The sequence below is a fragment of the Artemia franciscana genome, chromosome 10, assembly GCF_032884065.1.
Source record: "Artemia franciscana chromosome 10, ASM3288406v1, whole genome shotgun sequence".
In the NCBI taxonomy this organism is placed as follows: Eukaryota; Metazoa; Arthropoda; class Branchiopoda; order Anostraca; family Artemiidae; genus Artemia; species Artemia franciscana.
Window position 1 is genome coordinate 6,736,672 of NC_088872.1, and position 19,621 is coordinate 6,756,292.

The 19,621-nt window shown below is 32.8% G+C and overlaps 1 protein-coding gene across 2 annotated transcripts in view; it reads right to left on the reverse strand.

Annotated features, from left to right (window-relative positions):
* Nucleotides 1-478: 478 nt before the first annotated feature.
* LOC136031714 (uncharacterized) overlaps nt 479-19,621 on the reverse strand; it is a 144,832-nt gene continuing 125,689 nt past the window's right edge. For both annotated transcript variants that reach the window (XM_065711419.1, XM_065711417.1), the window contains exons 17-18: nt 17,308-17,394; nt 479-2,386 (exon numbers count right to left, since the gene is read on the reverse strand). In XM_065711419.1, coding sequence (XP_065567491.1) covers nt 2,210-2,386; nt 17,308-17,394 — 264 coding nt within the window. In that variant the 3' untranslated portion in view covers nt 479-2,209. The remainder of the gene's footprint in view (nt 2,387-17,307; nt 17,395-19,621) is intronic.

Consider the following 19,621-nt stretch of genomic DNA (forward strand, 5'->3'; position numbering starts at 1 on the left):
AATTCAAATGTTCCTGGGTTTTAAGTACCCAAAGAAGATATATTGCTTTATACATATTGCTTATAATCACAAGCTCTGTCACAAGACATATTGCTTGTGCTTCATTAGCTCTTTCTCGTGAGAGACGTTTCTGTCAAGATAAATCCTTTTCTTGTATCTAGTTTTTCGTTTTATTATGTTTTTCAGTGATAAACTGATTACTTCCTAAGTGAAGGTAACACACATAACTATTTTTTAAATATTAATAACAATAAAACAAACTGGCTTTCTGCTTTGTACACACAATATTTGAAGGTCATAGTAATAATTTAAGGATGAGTTTAAAATGGAATAGTGGTAATTCACTTGGAAAACGGTCTCCCAATCTGAACAAAATAGTTGTTTTCTATGTTTCTATTTAAAAAATAGGATGTCTACTTTTCTTTTTCTAGTGGAAAAATAGTTTATCTGAATATTTTTCTCTCCTTCTTTTGTATTTATGTAAAAAAAAAATAGAGTGGAGTGTTATGAACTCATAACTACAGGGTGAAATGCAGATGCCTCTCTACCCTAAAACCAAACACAGTAAGTACATATTTCACAAGTGGTGCAAAATTCCTTTCAAAATTTAATTTTCAGGAATTTTTTTAGCTTGCTGGCTACAAACCTGAGGCTTGCTGGCTGCAATATCAAGGCTAATATTGAAATATAGACCTCCGTAGTCAAAACAGATGCAGAAAGTATTTGACGAAGGGAGGTCATGTCTTATAATTGAAATTTTAGTCTTGTAAGAAGTTTTAATCGGTAACATTGCAAGCCAAAAATTGGGATGCTTTAGGTGGGGGACTGTTCTTCAAGTACTCAATGTGTAGATTGTAGAGTCTACTCCTGTTGGTAATCTGACCGAACTGTGTTTCAGCGTGTTTGGTGTATTGGCTTGAGAAACGGTGGTACATGTAGAAATATCTCATCAGGAGAAGGATACTTGTAGAAAACAGCTATTGACGCCACATCAAATATTCAACTTGTAAAGTTACCTGATCAGTTCTATAACTCGCCATTGAGGCCCTGTTTTAGACCCTCTAAAGTAATCAGGGTTTCAGGAAACGCTACACAAAAGGGCATCCATATTTGGTAAAAGACCTGATGCATGACTAGTAATAAGGGTAATCAAGCTGGATGGCAACATATCCTTAGAAAGAATTAAGCTTTCTCGGGCAGGAGACTCGGATCTCACCACAGGGAAGCTTAGACAGGGTCACTATACTCATAGAGATGTTACCTATGAGGAGACAGGATCTCACATAGGGAAGCTTAGACAGGGTCACTATACTCATAAAGATGTTACCTATGAGGAGACATTTTAGATATCCCACCATTATATTTTGAACACTAAATCATGTCTTACCAAGCATTTTATTTACCATTACTTCACCGTGTTTTATCGGGAGACCGTTTTATCAATGTGTTTCAACTTATCATAAGAGATGGAATAAGGAAAAACCATGTAAGGGAAGATTTTTTGGAAATACATATTAAAATGCCTGGTTAAATCACATTTACATTCATAGAATTTACCTGCGTTTTGACAGAGGACAGTAAATATTGCTAACAATAAACCTTTTCACCAGAGCGTCATAACTTACCATTAAAGATAGAATAAGGAAAAAACCGTCTACAGGAATGTTTTTTGCAAATGCATAAAATATATCAGGTTAAATCACATTTCCAGTTTTAGAATTGAACTAAGTTCTGACAGAAGACGGAAAATTTTGTCAAGCGATAAAATCGAAAGTTTACAAGAATTTAAGCAGATATGTCTTACAGAAAGTGAAATTCTTGTATTTTCCAGAGAAATTGATAGAAAAAAAAAATACCTTTTCAAAAATTCTTTCCAGGTAATTTTCGTTTGCTATTGGTAATTTTGCAAGCAAAAGGAAAGCTTTTACCAGCGCGTGTACATAGGAAAATTTTTATCAACTTTAAATTTAATTATGCCGGCCGATGAAACGTTTTCCAAAATTTATCAAAAACAGAAGCGTGCCGGATATCTGTCAGTATGAAGATATTTGTTTTGTTAAGCAGTTCGAAGTCCGGCTGCCGAACTGAAATCCAACTCCTCTCAAAACCTAGCATCAACATCAATAGTAATAATGAAAGACGATTATCTTATGTCTGTCCAACTTTTTCAACATTATTTGCTGTGCTGAAATCGCTAAACAAATATTTTCTATGCAGAGCAATTCTGTTCATCGCTGCCATCGCTGCAATCTGAAAATCCGTTGCAAATTTTGCTCTGAGGGATACATTCTCCTAGATGACACCGATGCCCGTTACAGCGTGATACTTTTGCTGGTGGTAGTGACGCAGACATTACTTGTTCAATCCAAGGCATGTATTTGGAAACCTGGAACATAAAATGTTTAGAGAAAAATTAAATAAGGTGGTCTTTCCTAGAACGTAGATAAATATGTCACTATACATATGTAAATCACTATACATATACCGCACTCAAGCAAAAATTTCTCATCAAAGTTCATCAGGCACAGCTCAAAAATTGACAAACCCTTCCCGATCCCGAACTCTCCTCCCTTATCCTTTGCTACCTCCTCCCCCTCCCCGCATACAGAAGTCCTATTTCCTCCCCCCTCACAGTATGCTGCCCTATACCCTCCCTACTCTGCCACAAACCAGCAATTTCTTGACGGACATGAATCACTATTCCCAACCAGGCCCCCTTTCCCAGCACTTTACGAAACCCCACCCCCAGTCCATTCGTTTTATCCCTCGTGCCTACCCTGTCAACGTGACTCAGGTCTGAGACTTTTTAATTGTCTTATAATGAATCCTAATTGTTCTCCTCGTGCTTCATCCATATCATTGCCCGTCCCCCCATCCCCAAATCCCCAAGATAAATCCTTTTCTTACTCTAATAATTCATCTTTCGATGTTGACCCTAATAGTCACCCCATAACAGTCAAATGTGCTCCCTTGGTCCCCTGTTCTACTACATTAATCTGGCCCCCGCTAAGAATCCCACCACGCCCCTTGTACCCATTTGTAATTTAAATAAAGTTAAGTGTAAAAATGGTACCTTTGCAGGTCGTTTTAAATTTCCCACACTTTTGTTAAGCAACGTTGAAAGTCTTAATTTTGACAAACTTAATGAATTAGACTCCTTTTCTAAAATATATAGATCAGACATAATTGCTATTACTGAAGTACACGCTCAAAACACACACATGTTAAAAATGAATAATTTCACCCAGTTTATTAAACTCAGACCCGAAACCCACCCTCTGGGTAAGAAAGGGGGTGGAATTCTTTTCTTTGTCCGTAATGATTTTTATCCTTCAGAAATATTAGTTCCTTGTCTTACTCCCTTTGATGAAATTTTGTGGGTTTGTGTTCGACCTAAAGTCTTACCACGTCCTTTCAATTTGATTGTCCTGTGTTGTTTTTACTACTCTCCTGGGCAGAGAGCGGCTGAAAAAATTAATTTTATTGAAAAATTGCATGGCAGTGCCGACTATGTACTATCTAAATACCCAAATGCTGGAATTTTCCTCTTAGGTGATGCAAATGAATTAAAACTTGAGTCTACATGTAATACTTTTAGTCTAAAACAAATTGTAAAAGTCCCTACTACCAAAGGCAATTCTACTCTTGATTTAATATGCACCAATATGTCAAATTTCTACAGACCCGTCACCATTCTTCCCCCTCTCGGAGGTAGTTACCACTTTAGCCTACTCCTATCTCCACTAGCTACAGTTAAACATTCCTTTACTATTACTGAAACCGTCTTTAGACCTCTAATTGACTCAGGACTAATTGACTCAGGACAATTTTGGCTCTTGGATCACTAGTGAAAATTGGTCCCCTGTGTACCAAACAAATGATGTCGACTTCAAGGCTTTGTCCCTCCAAAATTTATTGAGGAATAATTATGAAGCCCATTTTCCGGTGAAAAAAATTAAAATATGCTCTACCGATAAACCTTACATTACTGCGACTTTTAAAAAACTAATAAGGAAAAAAAAATCAATTTGTTCAAGCAAGGACATATCACACAGGCTAATGATCTAAGAAAGTTCCTGAAGAGAAAATTGAGAAAGGCAGCTTCTGGGTATTACAATAGTAAGGTTAAGGATTTGTATTCTAACAAACCCAAACAATGGTACAGGAAAATTAAAGAGATTTGCGGAAAAAACCCTGTTGAAGTTAATTTTCATCTCCCTGAGCCCCCTTACAAGATAGCCAACGATTTGAACCTGCATCTTGCGTCCATAGTACAAAGTCTCCCCCCTTTCACTGGCTCAGGTCAAACTATTCCTCCCTCCACCTCTTTCCCCCAAATTTCTCCCTCTGATATTATAAATAAAATTGAAAAGCTCAAAAAATCAAGTACTTGCCCATTAGACATCCCAATTGACTTGATTAAAGCCTTTTCAGACACAATTGCTGGACCTTTATCTGATATTTTTAACCGAATTACAAAATCTGGTAAATTCCCAAGTTGCTGGAAACTAGGTTTTATAACACCCATCCCAAAGAAATCTTCCAGTCTGACTATAACCAACATGTGTCCTATTACACTCACTCCAGTTTTTTCTAAGCTTTACGAAGGGTTCCTTTGTGACTGGCTTAAAATTAAAATTATACCACGCATTGACATCCGACAGTTTTGGTAATTTAAGAAAAACCTCCACCACCCATTACCTTGTACACTTGATTCACACGATCCTATGTGAACTAGAGAAACCAAATGTTTGGCTAAACCTGGTTTTAGTCGATTTCCAAAAAGCGTTTGACTTAGTTGACCACACTATCCTAATTCGTTTACTACATGATAACTTTGAAATTGACCCACTCTTAGTAAATATTGTTATATCGTTCCTTTCAGACAGATCACAAGTTGTAAAATACAAAAATACCTTCTCTAACCCCCTCCCTAGGTACTGTGGAATACCTTAAGGAACCTTATTGGGACCACTATTATTTCTTGTCATGATTAACGAAATTGGCAAGGAATTCCCCCAAAGATGGAAATATGTTAATGACTTGTCGATCCTTGAAGTATGTCATAGGAATATTAAAAGTGACGCCCGTTGAAATCCTAACCCAATGTTCGGATGAATCCAAGAATCTAAATATGACAGTAAATCCCACTAAATCACAGATAATGACAATCAACTTCTTGAAATCTACTCCTGCTTTATGCGATCCGATCCCAAGCGAAATGCTAGTGAAACATGTTAAGCTTCTTGGTGTCACAATTTCTAATGATCTTAAGTGGGAAACACATGTATCCAACATTGTTAAACAAGCAAATGTTTCACTATCCATTTTTAAGCTACTAAACAAATTTAATTGTCCTAAGATACATTCCCTCCGTGTTTACTTATCCTTTATCAGGCCGTTATTAAAATATGCATGTCCGGTCTGGCATTCGCAACTTTCAAATGAACTTAGTGACAAAATCGAGTCGGTCCAAAAGCGTTCGCTCAGGATCATTTACAAAGAAGGCAAAATTCCATACTCCTTCCTCCTTAAAGCTGCGCGCATTACCACCTTAAAAGAAAGGAGGGACAAAATTTGCCTGATTTTCGCTAAATCAGTCATTTCCAATCCCCGTACTGAGGACTTACTCCCTGATTTTCACAATCCCATTAGACTCCGACTCCCTCGGTCAGCCTCCTTAGCAATCCCAACTTACTCTCCGATCCATGCTGTTACAGAAAGGTTTCGCAAAAGTTTTATACCCTTTATTCTGGAACACCTTAATAATAATTCGTGATTATGTAATTGCCAAATTCCCCTTTTCCTCTATTGCCGTTTTTATTCTTTTTTTATTTACTGCAATGTTTTTGTAATTTAATTGTTAAGTTTACTGATTTGCCCTTTATCTTTGATGATTTTGCATTTTTAATCCCTTTTAATTTTAAGTGTTTGACTTAATGTACTATTTTGATTTTTTTTTCTTTTTTTCTTAGCTTTTAGTGACATATAAAGCGAATTCGGCTCTTTAGAGCTTGTGATAGTCTTTTGCAAATAAATATTATCTTATCTTATCTTACCTATATGTAAAATCACTATACATATGTATGTCACTATACATATTTAAAAGAAATGAAATAAGGTGGTCATTCCTAAAACGTAGATACATATGTCACTATATATATGTATGTCACTATACATATTTAAAGAAAAATCAAATAAGGTTGTCTCTCCTAAAATGTAGATACATATATCACCATACATATGTAAATCATTATACATATGTATGTCCCTATGCATACTTAAAGAAAAATGAAATAAGGTGGTCTTCCCTAAAACGTAGATACATATGTCACTATACATATGCCCCTATACATATGTAAATCACTATAAATATGTATGTAGCTATAATATTTAAAGAAAAATGAAATAAGGTGGTCTTCCCTAAAACGTAGATAAATATAATATGTCACCAACTCTCAGCCAATAAGTTTTTTCATCCCTCAAAGAGACAGAGTAAAACTAAGAGACAAATAGCGCTCAGTAGTATAGATTAGTTAGCAGAGACTATCGGGAATTAATGGCAGTTTTCTTTTAAAACTTATAATTCACTTTGGTAAAAATCAAAATTATATATAAAGTATTTCAGTTGAAAAGATAAGATATGTATTTCGAAAAATCACTATCACAAGCCCACAAAGGGCCGAATTTGGACTTCGGAGTCAAGAATATCATAAGAAACACGAAAACTGGCAAAAATACAAAAAAAAAGAAAAAAAAAGAAAAATCAGAATGAGTAATCATTCGTAAGTCACAAATTTAACTGTAAAAAGTCAATTAAAAATTATAAAGATAAAAATGGCCAAACTAAGCTAAAAAAAACAATTAACAAAAGTTATATATATATATATATATATATATATATATATATATATATATATATATATATACTAGCTGTTGGGGTGGCGCTTCGCGCCACCCCAACACCTAGTTGGTGGGGGCGCTTCGCGCCCCCCCCAAGCCCCCCCGCGCGCGTAAGTCGTTACGCGCCATAATAGTTACGCGCCATTGTAGTTGTGTCCCTATGTCCCACCTGTGAATATAGATAGATATATATATATGGTTTTAACTACGTAAAACTTGCGAATATACAACATTCTTTGCTGTCCCATTGTCTTTGCATATAAATAGATTGTCAGGTTTACCGACTCTTGAACATGCAACATATAATGGTCCATGGGAAAACAATCTGTATTCAGATCTATACCTCATGATTCTAATGATTGCCCTTGAGCTTTGTTGATGGTGATTGCTAATCGACCATTCCCTGTCCCGGTGTCCCGGTCGTCATTTACATTCCCCTGTTTCCCCCGGTGTCCCCGTTGTAGTTGTGTCCCTGTGTCCCGGTCGTCATTTATATTCCCTGTGTCCCGGGTCCCGGTCGTCATTTGTATCCCGGTGTCCCGGTCTGTATATACATTCGTTTTTTAGTTTTGTTTTTCTCCTTTATTTTTTTCCTTTTTTTTTTCTTTTTTAGCTTATTTAGATTTTTAGATTTTTTAGTTTTTTTATTAGTTTTTAGTTTTTTTTTCTTTTTAGTTTTTTTGTCCCGGTCGTCATTTATATCCCCCTGTTTCCCCCGGTGTCCCCGTTGTAGTTGTGTCCCTGTGTCCCGGTCGTCATTTATATTCCCTGTGTCCCGGTCGTCATTTGTATCCCGGTGTACCGGTCTGTATATACATTCGTTTTTTAGTTTTGTTTTTCTCCTTTATTTTTTTCCTTTTTTTTTTCTTTTTTAGTTTATTTAGATTTTTAGATTTTTTAGTTTTTTTATTAGTTTTTAGTTTTTTTTTCTTTTTAGTTTTTTTGTAGTTTTTACCTTCTTTTTAGTTTTGTTAATTTTTTTTTTTACTTGTGTCCTGGTCGTCATTTATACTCCCTGTGTCCCGGTGCTTTGTTGATTGCTAATCGAACATTCCTTTTGTCCTGGTCGCTTTCTCTTTGAGTGTCGTCATTTATTTTTTTCTTTTTTAGTTCTTTTAGTTTTTACCTTTTTTAGTTTTTTTTAGTTTTTAGTTTTTTTAGTTTTTTACCTTTTTTTAGTTTTTTTAGTTTTTTTAGTTTTTTAGCTTTTTTATTTTTTTTATTAGTTTTTAGTTTTTTTGTAGTTTTTGCCTTTTTTTTAGTTTTTTTAGTTTTTTAGCTTTTTTATTAGTTTTTAGTTTTTTTTGTAGTTTTTGCCTTTTTTTAGTTTTTTTAGTTTTTTAGCTTTTTTATTTTTTTTATTAGTTTTTAGTTTTTTTGTAGTTTTTGCCTTTTTTTAGTTTTTTCAGTTTTGACGTCACCTGATCCAGTTTTTTCAGGTGACGTCACCTGATCCACGATCCACAGATCCACAGACAACTTATTTTTATATATATAGATAGTTTTTTTTTTTTTACTTATGTCCTGGTCGTCATTTATACTCCCTGTGTCCCGGTGCTTTGTTGATTGCTAATCGAACATTCCTTTTGTCCTGGTCGCTTTCTCTTTGAGTGTCGTCATTTATTAGTTTTTTCCTTTTTTTTTTTAGTTTTTTATTGGTTTTTACCTTTATTTTAGCTTATTTTTCAGTTTTTTCCTTTTTTTTAGTTTTTTTTTATTTTTTATTTTTTTTTAGTTTTTTACCTTTTTTAGTTTTTTTAGTTTTTTTAGTTTTTTAGCTTTTTTACTTTTTTTATTAGTTTTTAGTTTTTTTTTGTAGTTTTTGCCTTTTTTTAGTTTTTTCAGTTTTTTTTTAGTTTTTTATTGGTTTTTACCTTTATAGTTTTTTTAGTTTTTTAGCTTTTTTATTTTTTTTATTAGTTTTTAGTTTTTTTTGTAGTTTTTGCCTTTTTTTAGTTTTTTTCAGTTTTGACGTCACCTGATCCAGTTTTTTCAGGTGACGTCACCTGACACATCCATCCATCCATCCACAGACAGACAGACAACTTATTTATCTATATACTAGCTGTTGGGGTGGCGCTTCGCGCCACCCCAACACCTAGTTGGTGGGGGCGCTTCGCGCCCCCCCAAGCCCCCCCGCGCGCGTAAGTCGTTACGCGCCATAATAGTTACGCGCCATTGTAGTTGTGTCCCTATGTCCCACCTGTGAATATAGATATATATATATATATATGGTTTTAACTACGTAAAACTTGCGAATATACAACATTCTTTGCTGTCCCATTGTCTTTGCATATAAATAGATTGTCAGGTTTACCGACTCTTGAACATGCAACATATAATGGTCCATGGGAAAACAATCTGTATTCAGATCTATACCTCATGATTCTAATGATTGCCCTTGAGCTTTGTTGATGGTGATTGCTAATCGACCATTCCCTGTCCCGGTGTCCCGGTCGTCATTTACATCCCCCTGTTTCCCCCGGTGTCCCCGTTGTAGTTGTGTCCCTGTGTCCCGGTCGTCATTTATATTCCCTGTGTCCCGGGTCCCGGTCATCATTTGTATCCCGGTGTCCCGGTCTGTATATACATTCGTTTTTTAGTTTTGTTTTTCTCCTTTATTTTTTTCCTTTTTTTTTCTTTTTTAGCTTATTTAGATTTTTAGATTTTTTAGTTTTTTTTATTAGTTTTAGTTTTTATTTCTTTTTAGTTTTTTTGTCCCGGTCGTCATTTATATCCCCCTGTTTCCCCCGGTGTCCCCGTTGTAGTTGTGTCCCTGTGTCCCGGTCGTTATTTATATTCCCTGTGTCCCGGTCGTCATTTGTATCCCGGTGTACCGGTCTGTATATACATTCGTTTTTTAGTTTTGTTTTTCTCCTTTATTTTTTTCCTTTTTTTTTTCTTTTTTAGTTTATTTAGATTTTTAGATTTTTTAGTTTTTTTATTAGTTTTTAGTTTTTTTTTCTTTTTAGTTTTTTTGTAGTTTTTACCTTCTTTTTAGTTTTGTTAATTTTTTTTTTTACTTGTGTCCTGGTCGTCATTTATACTCCCTGTGTCCCGGTGCTTTGTTGATTGCTAATCGAACATTCCTTTTGTCCTGGTCGCTTTCTCTTTGAGTGTCGTCATTTATTTTTTTCTTTTTTAGTTCTTTTAGTTTTTACCTTTTTTAGTTTTTTTTTAGTTTTTAGTTTTTTTAGTTTTTTACCTTTTTTTAGTTTTTTTAGTTTTTTTAGTTTTTTAGCTTTTTTATTTTTTTTATTAGTTTTTAGTTTTTTTGTAGTTTTTGCCTTTTTTTTAGTTTTTTTAGTTTTTTAGCTTTTTTATTAGTTTTTAGTTTTTTTTGTAGTTTTTGCCTTTTTTTAGTTTTTTTAGTTTTTTAGCTTTTTTATTTTTTTTATTAGTTTTTAGTTTTTTTTGTAGTTTTTGCCTTTTTTTAGTTTTTTCAGTTTTGACGTCACCTGATCCAGTTTTTTCAGGTGACGTCACCTGATCCACGATCCACAGATCCACAGACAACTTATTTTTATATATATAGATAGTTTTTTTTTTTTTTACTTATGTCCTGGTCGTCATTTATACTCCCTGTGTCCCGGTGCTTTGTTGATTGCTAATCGAACATTCCTTTTGTCCTGGTCGCTTTCTCTTTGAGTGTCGTCATTTATTAGTTTTTTCCTTTTTTTTTTAGTTTTTTATTGGTTTTTACCTTTATTTTAGCTTATTTTTCAGTTTTTTCCTTTTTTTTAGTTTTTTTTTATTTTTTATTTTTTTTAGTTTTTTACCTTTTTTTAGGTTTTTTAGTTTTTTAGCTTTTTTACTTTTTTTATTAGTTTTTAGTTTTTTTTTGTAGTTTTTGCCTTTTTTTAGTTTTTTCAGTTTTTTTGTTAGTTTTTTATTGGTTTTTACCTTTATAGTTTTTTTAGTTTTTTAGCTTTTTTATTTTTTTTATTAGTTTTTAGTTTTTTTGTAGTTTTTGCCTTTTTTTAGTTTTTTCAGTTTTGACGTCACCTAATCCAGTTTTTTCAGGTGACGTCACCTGACACATCCATCCATCCATCCACAGACAACTTATTTTTATATATATAGAAGATATAAAAATAAGTTGTCTGTCTGTCTGTGGATGGATCAGGTGACGTCACCTGAAAAAACTGGATCAGGTGACGTCAAAACTGAAAAAACTAAAAAAAGGCAAAAACTAGAAAAAAAACTAAAAACTAATAAAAAAAATAAAAAAGCTAAAAAACTAAAAAAACTAAAAAAAGGCAAAAACTACAAAAAAAACTAAAAACTAATAAAAAAGCTAAAAAACTAAAAAAAGGCAAAAACTACAAAAAACTAAAAACTAATAAAAAAAATAAAAAAGCTAAAAAACTAAAAAAACTAAAAAAAGGTAAAAAACTAAAAAAACTAAAAACTAAAAAAAACTAAAAAAAAGGAAAAAACTGAAAAATAAGCTAAAATAAAGGTAAAAACCAATAAAAAACTAAAAAAAAAACTGAAAAAACTAAAAAAAGGCAAAAACTACAAAAAAACTAAAAACTAATAAAAAAAGTAAAAAAGCTAAAAAACTAAAAAAACTAAAAAAAACTAAAAAAAGGTAAAAAACTAAAAAAAAATAAAAAATAAAAAAAAATAAAAAAAGGAAAAAACTGAAAAATAAGCTAAAATAAAGGTAAAAACCAATAAAAAACTAAAAAGAAAAAAAGGAAAAAACTAAAAAAAATTTTCATCTAAAAAACTAAAAAAACTAAAAAAGGTAAAAACTAAAAGAACTAAAAAAGAAAAAAATAAATGACGACACTCAAAGAGAAAGCGACCAGGACAAAAGGAATGTTCGATTAGCAATCAACAAAGCACCGGGACACAGGGAGTATAAATGACGACCAGGACATAAGTAAAAAAAAAACTAACAAAACTAAAAAGAAAGTAAAAACTACAAAAAAACTAAAAAGAAAAAAACTAAAAAAGGCAAAAACTACAAAAAAAACTAAAAACTAATAAAAAAGCTAAAAAACTAAAAAAACTAAAAAAAGGCAAAAACTACAAAAAAAAACTAAAAACTAATAAAAAAAATAAAAAAGCTAAAAAACTAAAAAAACTAAAAAAACTAAAAAAAGGTAAAAAACTAAAAAAACTAAAAACTAAAAAAAACTAAAAAAAGGAAAAAACTGAAAAATAAGCTAAAATAAAGGTAAAAACCAATAAAAAACTAAAAAAAAAACTGAAAAAACTAAAAAAAGGCAAAAACTACAAAAAAAACTAAAAACTAATAAAAAAAGTAAAAAAGCTAAAAAACTAAAAAAAATAAAAAAAGGTAAAAAACTAAAAAAAATAAAAAATAAAAAAAAAATAAAAAAAAGGAAAAAACTGAAAAATAAGCTAAAATAAAGGTAAAAACCAATAAAAAACTAAAAAGAAAAAAAGGAAAAAACTAAAAAAAATTTTCATCTAAAAAACTAAAAAAACTAAAAAAGGTAAAAACTAAAAGAACTAAAAAAGAAAAAAATAAATGACGAGACAAAAGGAATGTTCGATTAGCAATCAACAAAGCACCGGGACACAGGGAGTATAAATGACGACCAGGACATAAGTAAAAAAAAAAACTAACAAAACTAAAAAGAAGGTAAAAACTACAAAAAAACTAAAAAGAAAAAAAACTAAAAACTAAAAAAAAAACTAAAAAATCTAAAAATCTAAATAAACTAAAAAAGAAAAAAAAAGGAAAAAAATAAAGGAGAAAAACAAAACTAAAAAACGAATGTATATACAGACCGGGACACCGGGATACAAATGACGACCGGGACACAGGGAATATAAATGACGACCGGGACACAGGGACACAACTACAACGGGGACACCGGGGGAAACAGGGGGATATAAATGACGACCGGGACACCGGGACAGGGAATGGTCGATTAGCAATCACCATCAACAAAGCTCAAGGGCAATCATTAGAATCATGAGGTATAGATCTGAATACAGATTGTTTTCCCATGGACCATTATATGTTGCATGTTCAAGAGTCGGTAAACCTGACAATCTATTTATATGCAAAGACAATGGGACAGCAAAGAATGTTGTATATTCGCAAGTTTTACGTAGTTAAAACCATATATATATATATATATATATATATATATATATCTATATATATAAAAATAAGTTGTGGATGGATGTGTGGATGGATGTGTCAGGTGACGTCACCTGAAAAAACTGGATCAGGTGACGTCAAAACTGAAAAAACTAAAAAAGGCAAAAACTACAAAAAAAACTAAAAACTAATAAAAAAAATAAAAAAGCTAAAAAACTAAAAAAACTAAAAAAAGGCAAAAACTACAAAAAAAAACTAAAAAAAAACTGAAAAAACTAAAAAAAGGCAAAAACTACAAAAAAAAACTAAAAACTAATAAAAAAAGTAAAAAAGCTAAAAAACTAAAAAAACTAAAAAAACTAAAAAAAGGTAAAAAACTAAAAAAAATAAAAAATAAAAAAAAACTAAAAAAAAGGAAAAAAACTGAAAAATAAGCTAAAATAAAGGTAAAAACCAATAAAAAACTAAAAAAAAAAAGGAAAAAACTAATAAATGACGACACTCAAAGAGAAAAAAAGGCAAAAACTAATAAATGACGACACTCAAAGAGAAAAAAAGGCAAAAACTACAAAAAAAACTAAAAACTAATAAAAAAAAATAAAAAAGCTAAAAAACTAAAAAAAACTAAAAAAAGGCAAAAACTACAAAAAAAACTAAAAACTAATAAAAAAGCTAAAAAACTAAAAAAACTAAAAAAAAGGCAAAAACTACAAAAAAACTAAAAACTAATAAAAAAAATAAAAAAGCTAAAAAACTAAAAAAACTAAAAAAACTAAAAAAAGGTAAAAAACTAAAAAAACTAAAAACTAAAAAAAACTAAAAAAGGTAAAAACTAAAAGAACTAAAAAAGAAAAAAATAAATGACGACACTCAAAGAGAAAGCGACCAGGACAAAAGGAATGTTCGATTAGCAATCAACAAAGCACCGGGACACAGGGAGTATAAAAAAAAGAAAAAAAAAGGAAAAAAATAAAGGAGAAAAACAAAACTAAAAAACGAATGTATATACAGACCGGGACACCGGGATACAAATGACGACCGGGACCCGGGACACAGGGAATATAAATGACGACCGGGACACAGGGACACAACTACAACGGGGACACCGGGGGAAACAGGGGGATGTAAATGACGACCGGGACACCGGGACAGGGAATGGTCGATTAGCAATCACCATCAACAAAGCTCAAGGGCAATCATTAGAATCATGAGGTATAGATCTGAATACAGATTGTTTTCCCATGGACCATTATATGTTGCATGTTCAAGAGTCGGTAAACCTGACAATCTATTTATATGCAAAGACAATGGGACAGCAAAGAATGTTGTATATTCGCAAGTTTTACGTAGTTAAAACCATATATATATATCTATCTATATTCACAGGTGGGACATAGGGACACAACTACAATGGCGCGTAACTATTATGGCGCGTAACGACTTACGCGCGCGGGGGGGCTTGGGGGGGGCGCGAAGCGCCCCCACCAACTAGGTGTTGGGGTGGCGCGAAGCGCCACCCCAACAGCTAGTATATATATATATATATATATATATATATATATATATCTATCTATATTCACAGGTGGGACATAGGGACACAACTACAATGGCGCGTAACTATTATGGCGCGTAACGACTTACGCGCGCGGGGGGGCTTGGGGGGGCCGCGAAGCGCCCCCACCAACTAGGTGTTGGGGTGGCGCGAAGCGCCACCCCAACAGCTAGTATATATATATATATATATATATATATATATATATATATATATATATATATATATATATATATATATATATATATATATATATATATATATATATATAAGTTAGAAGGAACACTAAAAAAGAGGGGGGGAGGGGGCAAAACAAGCAAATAAATGCACAAACTTAATACCATCATCCAATAAAAATGGGAGAAATTAGTGGGGTATTTGATTCTTTTTATGATGATGGTGACTGTTTAGTCCTTTGGCCCAATAAAAAGCTAAGCTAAAAAAAGAAATAAAAATAATAAGGATAACTAAAAGCTTTGTGCAGGATCTAATATTTAACTTGATAATTTTCAAGCACACAAGATGGTGTTGGTTGTTTTTCCCCGGAGAGAATTCGAATTTCCTCTTGTATCAGTTTACTTCAATTTCAAAATAACTAAAAAATTTAGCTGTAAATATATTGGCTGTGACTTCCACTGAACGTTGGATGGAGGGCACTCAAAACGCACAAAACATAAAAAGGTGTTAGATCCAAAACCAGAACAGGATGAATAAAATCCAATTAAGAAAAGGAAGAGGGGAAAGGATACTGAACAAAAGAAGTTTAAAAACCTACTAAATTAACTTTCTTCAAATTTCTTTGAATTCTTGGTACTTTTCTATAATCATGGTTGCCACCTTGGGGACAACTAAGTAAAGAACGAACCCTAGACCATATTAACCGAAAATTTAAAACAGCATTTTTTGTCAAGTGAGAAAGGATCACCATTTGAACATGATGAGGAATGGTAACTAGTATTTCGATTAAGTTTCATGACAAAAATTCGTTGCAAAAATTTTTTTTTAAAGAAAAATAATTCTTTGCGAAACTGTCCTAGTTTCAAATATAATTCAATTTTTCAAATTTCATTTTTACTCTGAAAGTAAACTTTTTAGGAGTTGTGTAATATCAAACGCGTGTAAAATATAGAATAATCTCTGAGACACATAAGATTAAAATCTGCAAAGCATTGAATTATCTAGTCGATATCTAAATTCAGTATCTCTTGTATATTTATAGGAAATCTGTAAAATTAAAATGCTAAATTCTGATTTTTGTTATAAAACTTTACAAATTGATTCGCTTTTTCTGAAATTTGAATTCATCTAAAGATTATATCAAGTACTAATCTAGAGCAGGTCCAGCTCCAATTCAACTCGTAAGTAGGAGAAGGGAGGGATTTTGAAGAATCAACCCTTTCGGAGATCTACCAGAAGGTTTCTCATGTCCCCATCAAACGTGACTGTAGCTGTTTACAAGGTGCTTGTAAACAAAAGGATTCTTGAATTTCTCTTAAATTTGGTAGGTATTTCGAGGAGTTACAATTTTAGTGGAGATCGGGTTTGATCTGATGGCTCGTAGATTACTTCTTCTAAGAGTACCAGACGAGCTTTTATTTTTCTATGTAGTTATTTCTTCACATCTGTGAACTGGCTGAATCTTGGATGGTTCATAGCCACTGGAAATCGGCCTGAGCCATCAATTAGGTTGATTGATCGGCCTGAGCCATCAATTAGGTTAATCGATCGGCCTGAGCCATCAATTAGGTTGATCAATCGGCCTGAGCCATCATTTTATCGTTACTACTTGGATATAAAACTTATTTTTAGAATTGTCTAACTCCACAGAAAACGAAAACAAGATCTCCCCCCCCTCCTTTAAGATATAGTCATATGTTTTACTCCATGGCTGTGACTCATGGGCAAGGGCTTGCTCCAGATTCTTGTTCATGGGGGGAGGGAGTAAATTTGGGATACTTGACGTTACTGACCTACAAATAAGGTGAACATATCACTCAATGCTTTTTTTCAAATACAGCAATCGGAAATGCAATTTTAAGCCCTTCACAGACCCTCAAAGATTATACCTTTTTCTCTTATTTTAGCTACTGTTTATAACCGGTGTCAGCATCAGTCCTGTTTAAGCCAGTTTACCCATCGACTGTGACAAATTCAGAACCAGAAATGGCACGACAGCTATTTAATTCGGGCTATATATTTGCACATAAGAGGAGTGGGGGTGTAAAGTATAGTGGAACTGCAGTTGAAGCGTGTTCATTGCAATTATTCTGCATATAATGAAGTAAGAACTGTCGTTTTAACTCTATATTATAGTCAAAAATAAGAAAAAAAGGGATCATCTTTGAGGGTCAGTAAAGGGCTTAAAATTGATTAAGCGATTATTATATTTGGAAAGACCATAAAAAGGCATTGAGTGGTATGCTCACCTTATTTGTTGGTTAGTAATATAAACTGCCCCAAAATTACCTTTTTTGGGGGGGGGGGGCAGTTACAAAAATCACTTTTTAAAAAATGCATCGAAATTTGATTATATGCGTTTTTGTTACGTTTTACAAGTCAAACAAAAATTTCGAGGGAGGGATTTCAAATCCCGTAACCCCCTCCCCCTGGGTACGGCCTTGCTCACAGGCCAAAGTTGTTGCAACATTTTGTATTGAGGGTCTGGTTAATCTTTATAAAGTACATTTGGAAGCCAAATAAAAAAAAAATGGTAGGAAGAGTATTAAAAATAGTTGTTTTTATAAAAGATCAAACTTCAGTTTACCTTTGTATAAACCCCAGGTCGATTAGCTCTGGCACAACCATACCCGTTGCTGGTCACTCCGTACAACTTCCAGTTTCCACCTTCCTCCTGCAAAATATTTTGAGGATCAGTTAGTTTTGATGAACTATTCATATTTGTGCTTACTATCCAGGCTATATGCTGTCAAATTAGCTAAATACTGAGCCCAGTTAGTAATTGGATAGCAATGGGGTGGCAAGTGACATCCCCCTGAGTGTCGTAGGTAAGTCGAGTAACAATCCATGATGGCAACTGGCGTAAGCTTCCTCAACTTTAATCAAAGGTAATTTGAAAACGCTTTATACAAAGGACTTTTAAATGCAGATATGGCATAATAAAAAAGTAAAAAAGTCTTACTGGTAACTAACATTAAAAGAGTGGTGATTATTTTGGCAGTCTGTTGAAGGTGGCACCGGCACCGACAAATCTGGGGACCACCTCTGATGTAGGGGGTAGTTTTATACGAATTTATTATATTAATTTTTATAGGGTGTAGTTTAATGCGAATTTATTTTATTAATTTTTTTAGGGTGTAATTTAATACGAATTTATTATATTTATTTTCATAGGGTATAGTTTAATACGAGTTTATTATATTAACTTTTATAGAGTGTAGTTTTATACGAATTTATTATATTAATTTTTATAGGGTGTAGTTTTATACGAATTTATTGTATTAATTTTTATAGGGTGTAGTTTTATAGCGAAGGAAAAGCTCGCAAAAGGTCTTAGTAAGTAAATAAGCGATCAAAGAAATTATTAAATTTTAATTCTAGCCTCCCTCCCCCGCACACACACAAATCAGTAGAGAAAAAAAATGCACAAATCCTGGATAGGTCACTAAGACAATGTGAAACCATTTAAAAATCATAATTAAACAATCATATCAAATACCATATCATGATCAATCATAATCAAAATACCATAGAGAGTTTGGCCAATTGCCAAATTAATGGTTTATTTTGGGTTTTTGACCAATAAAAGGGTCCGAAATCTACCCTTTTTTGACTGAACAAATTCGTAAATAATTAACTGAAAACTAAATAAAAGTAAGTGGCACAAAAGAGAGGTAAGGGGGAGGTAGAAAAAGAGGGATGATATATTTTCTTTTGTTCTTTTCTTCTTGAAATAAATTGTGGGCCTAATATCTGAGCTGATCTCAAGAAGGAGTTATTGATGGCTATTCCTTATGCGAGCATAGCTGGGCGAAACTTGGTACCAGTATTGGTACTTTTAGGAATCATAATAAGCAACGGTTCCTTAAGAAGTATCGATACTATCAGCATCTGGCTATTAATAGTCTTTAGCCAACTTGCAGAGCCAAAAGAAGCACAAGTTAGTTTGTAGAGCCAAAAGTTAGCCAAAAGAAGGTATAGTATAGTTCCATGTATTTAGGTTTAGAGAACTGGCATAAGCTAAGGTTGTCAGTGTGACGAAGACACTTCAACAGTTCAAAAAAGATTCTAGTCAGATTGATATTTGGATACATGTAATATTTTTATTTACAACTTCGAGGTTCATGCTGCCCTACAACATATAGATGTCGATGCCAATGTGTCGATGTTTTTCAGAAGTACCGTATCGAATGTCAATAGCTGATACTTTGCAAATACCACCCAGCTCTATACACAAGTCACCTCAACTCTAGAAACTACTTTTAAAAAGTATCGATACTTCTCATACCTTCCGATTTATATTGGCTATAGGTAGCTTGCAGACCTCTACTGCGAAAAGAAAGTATAAATTTCCTGTACTTTGGCTTAGAAAAATGACATATGCTAAAGGTGTCAGTGACACAGAGACACGACTACAGCTCAAGAACTTAAACTTACATTAATATTTGGACGTATGTAATATTTTTCATTTATAACTTCTAGCTTCATATTGCCCTCAACATATAGATGTCGATACCAATGCATCGAATTTTTTGGGAAGTACCGTATCCAATGTCGATAACAGATACCATACAAATATCGCCTAGCTTTATATAAAAGTTAATTCAATTAGGAATCGAGCGGAACATTTTTTCGAGCGGAACATTTTTTCAAACGAAACGTAAAGTGAAAATTTCGATACCAGTGAAAACTGTTTTCAGAAGTTGAACTCGTGTTTTTTTAAAAGCTCAAGTGGGAGCCTGGCAATCCCTGGAAAAAGTCTGGTATTATAGCTACAAGATTATACTACGGAAAGAGGTTCCAGGACAATACTTCTGGTATTTGCAAGTTCAAATTTGAAAGTACAATAAAAAAATGCATTACCTACCATATAAACAGACTGTATAAGTAAAAATAAAGTA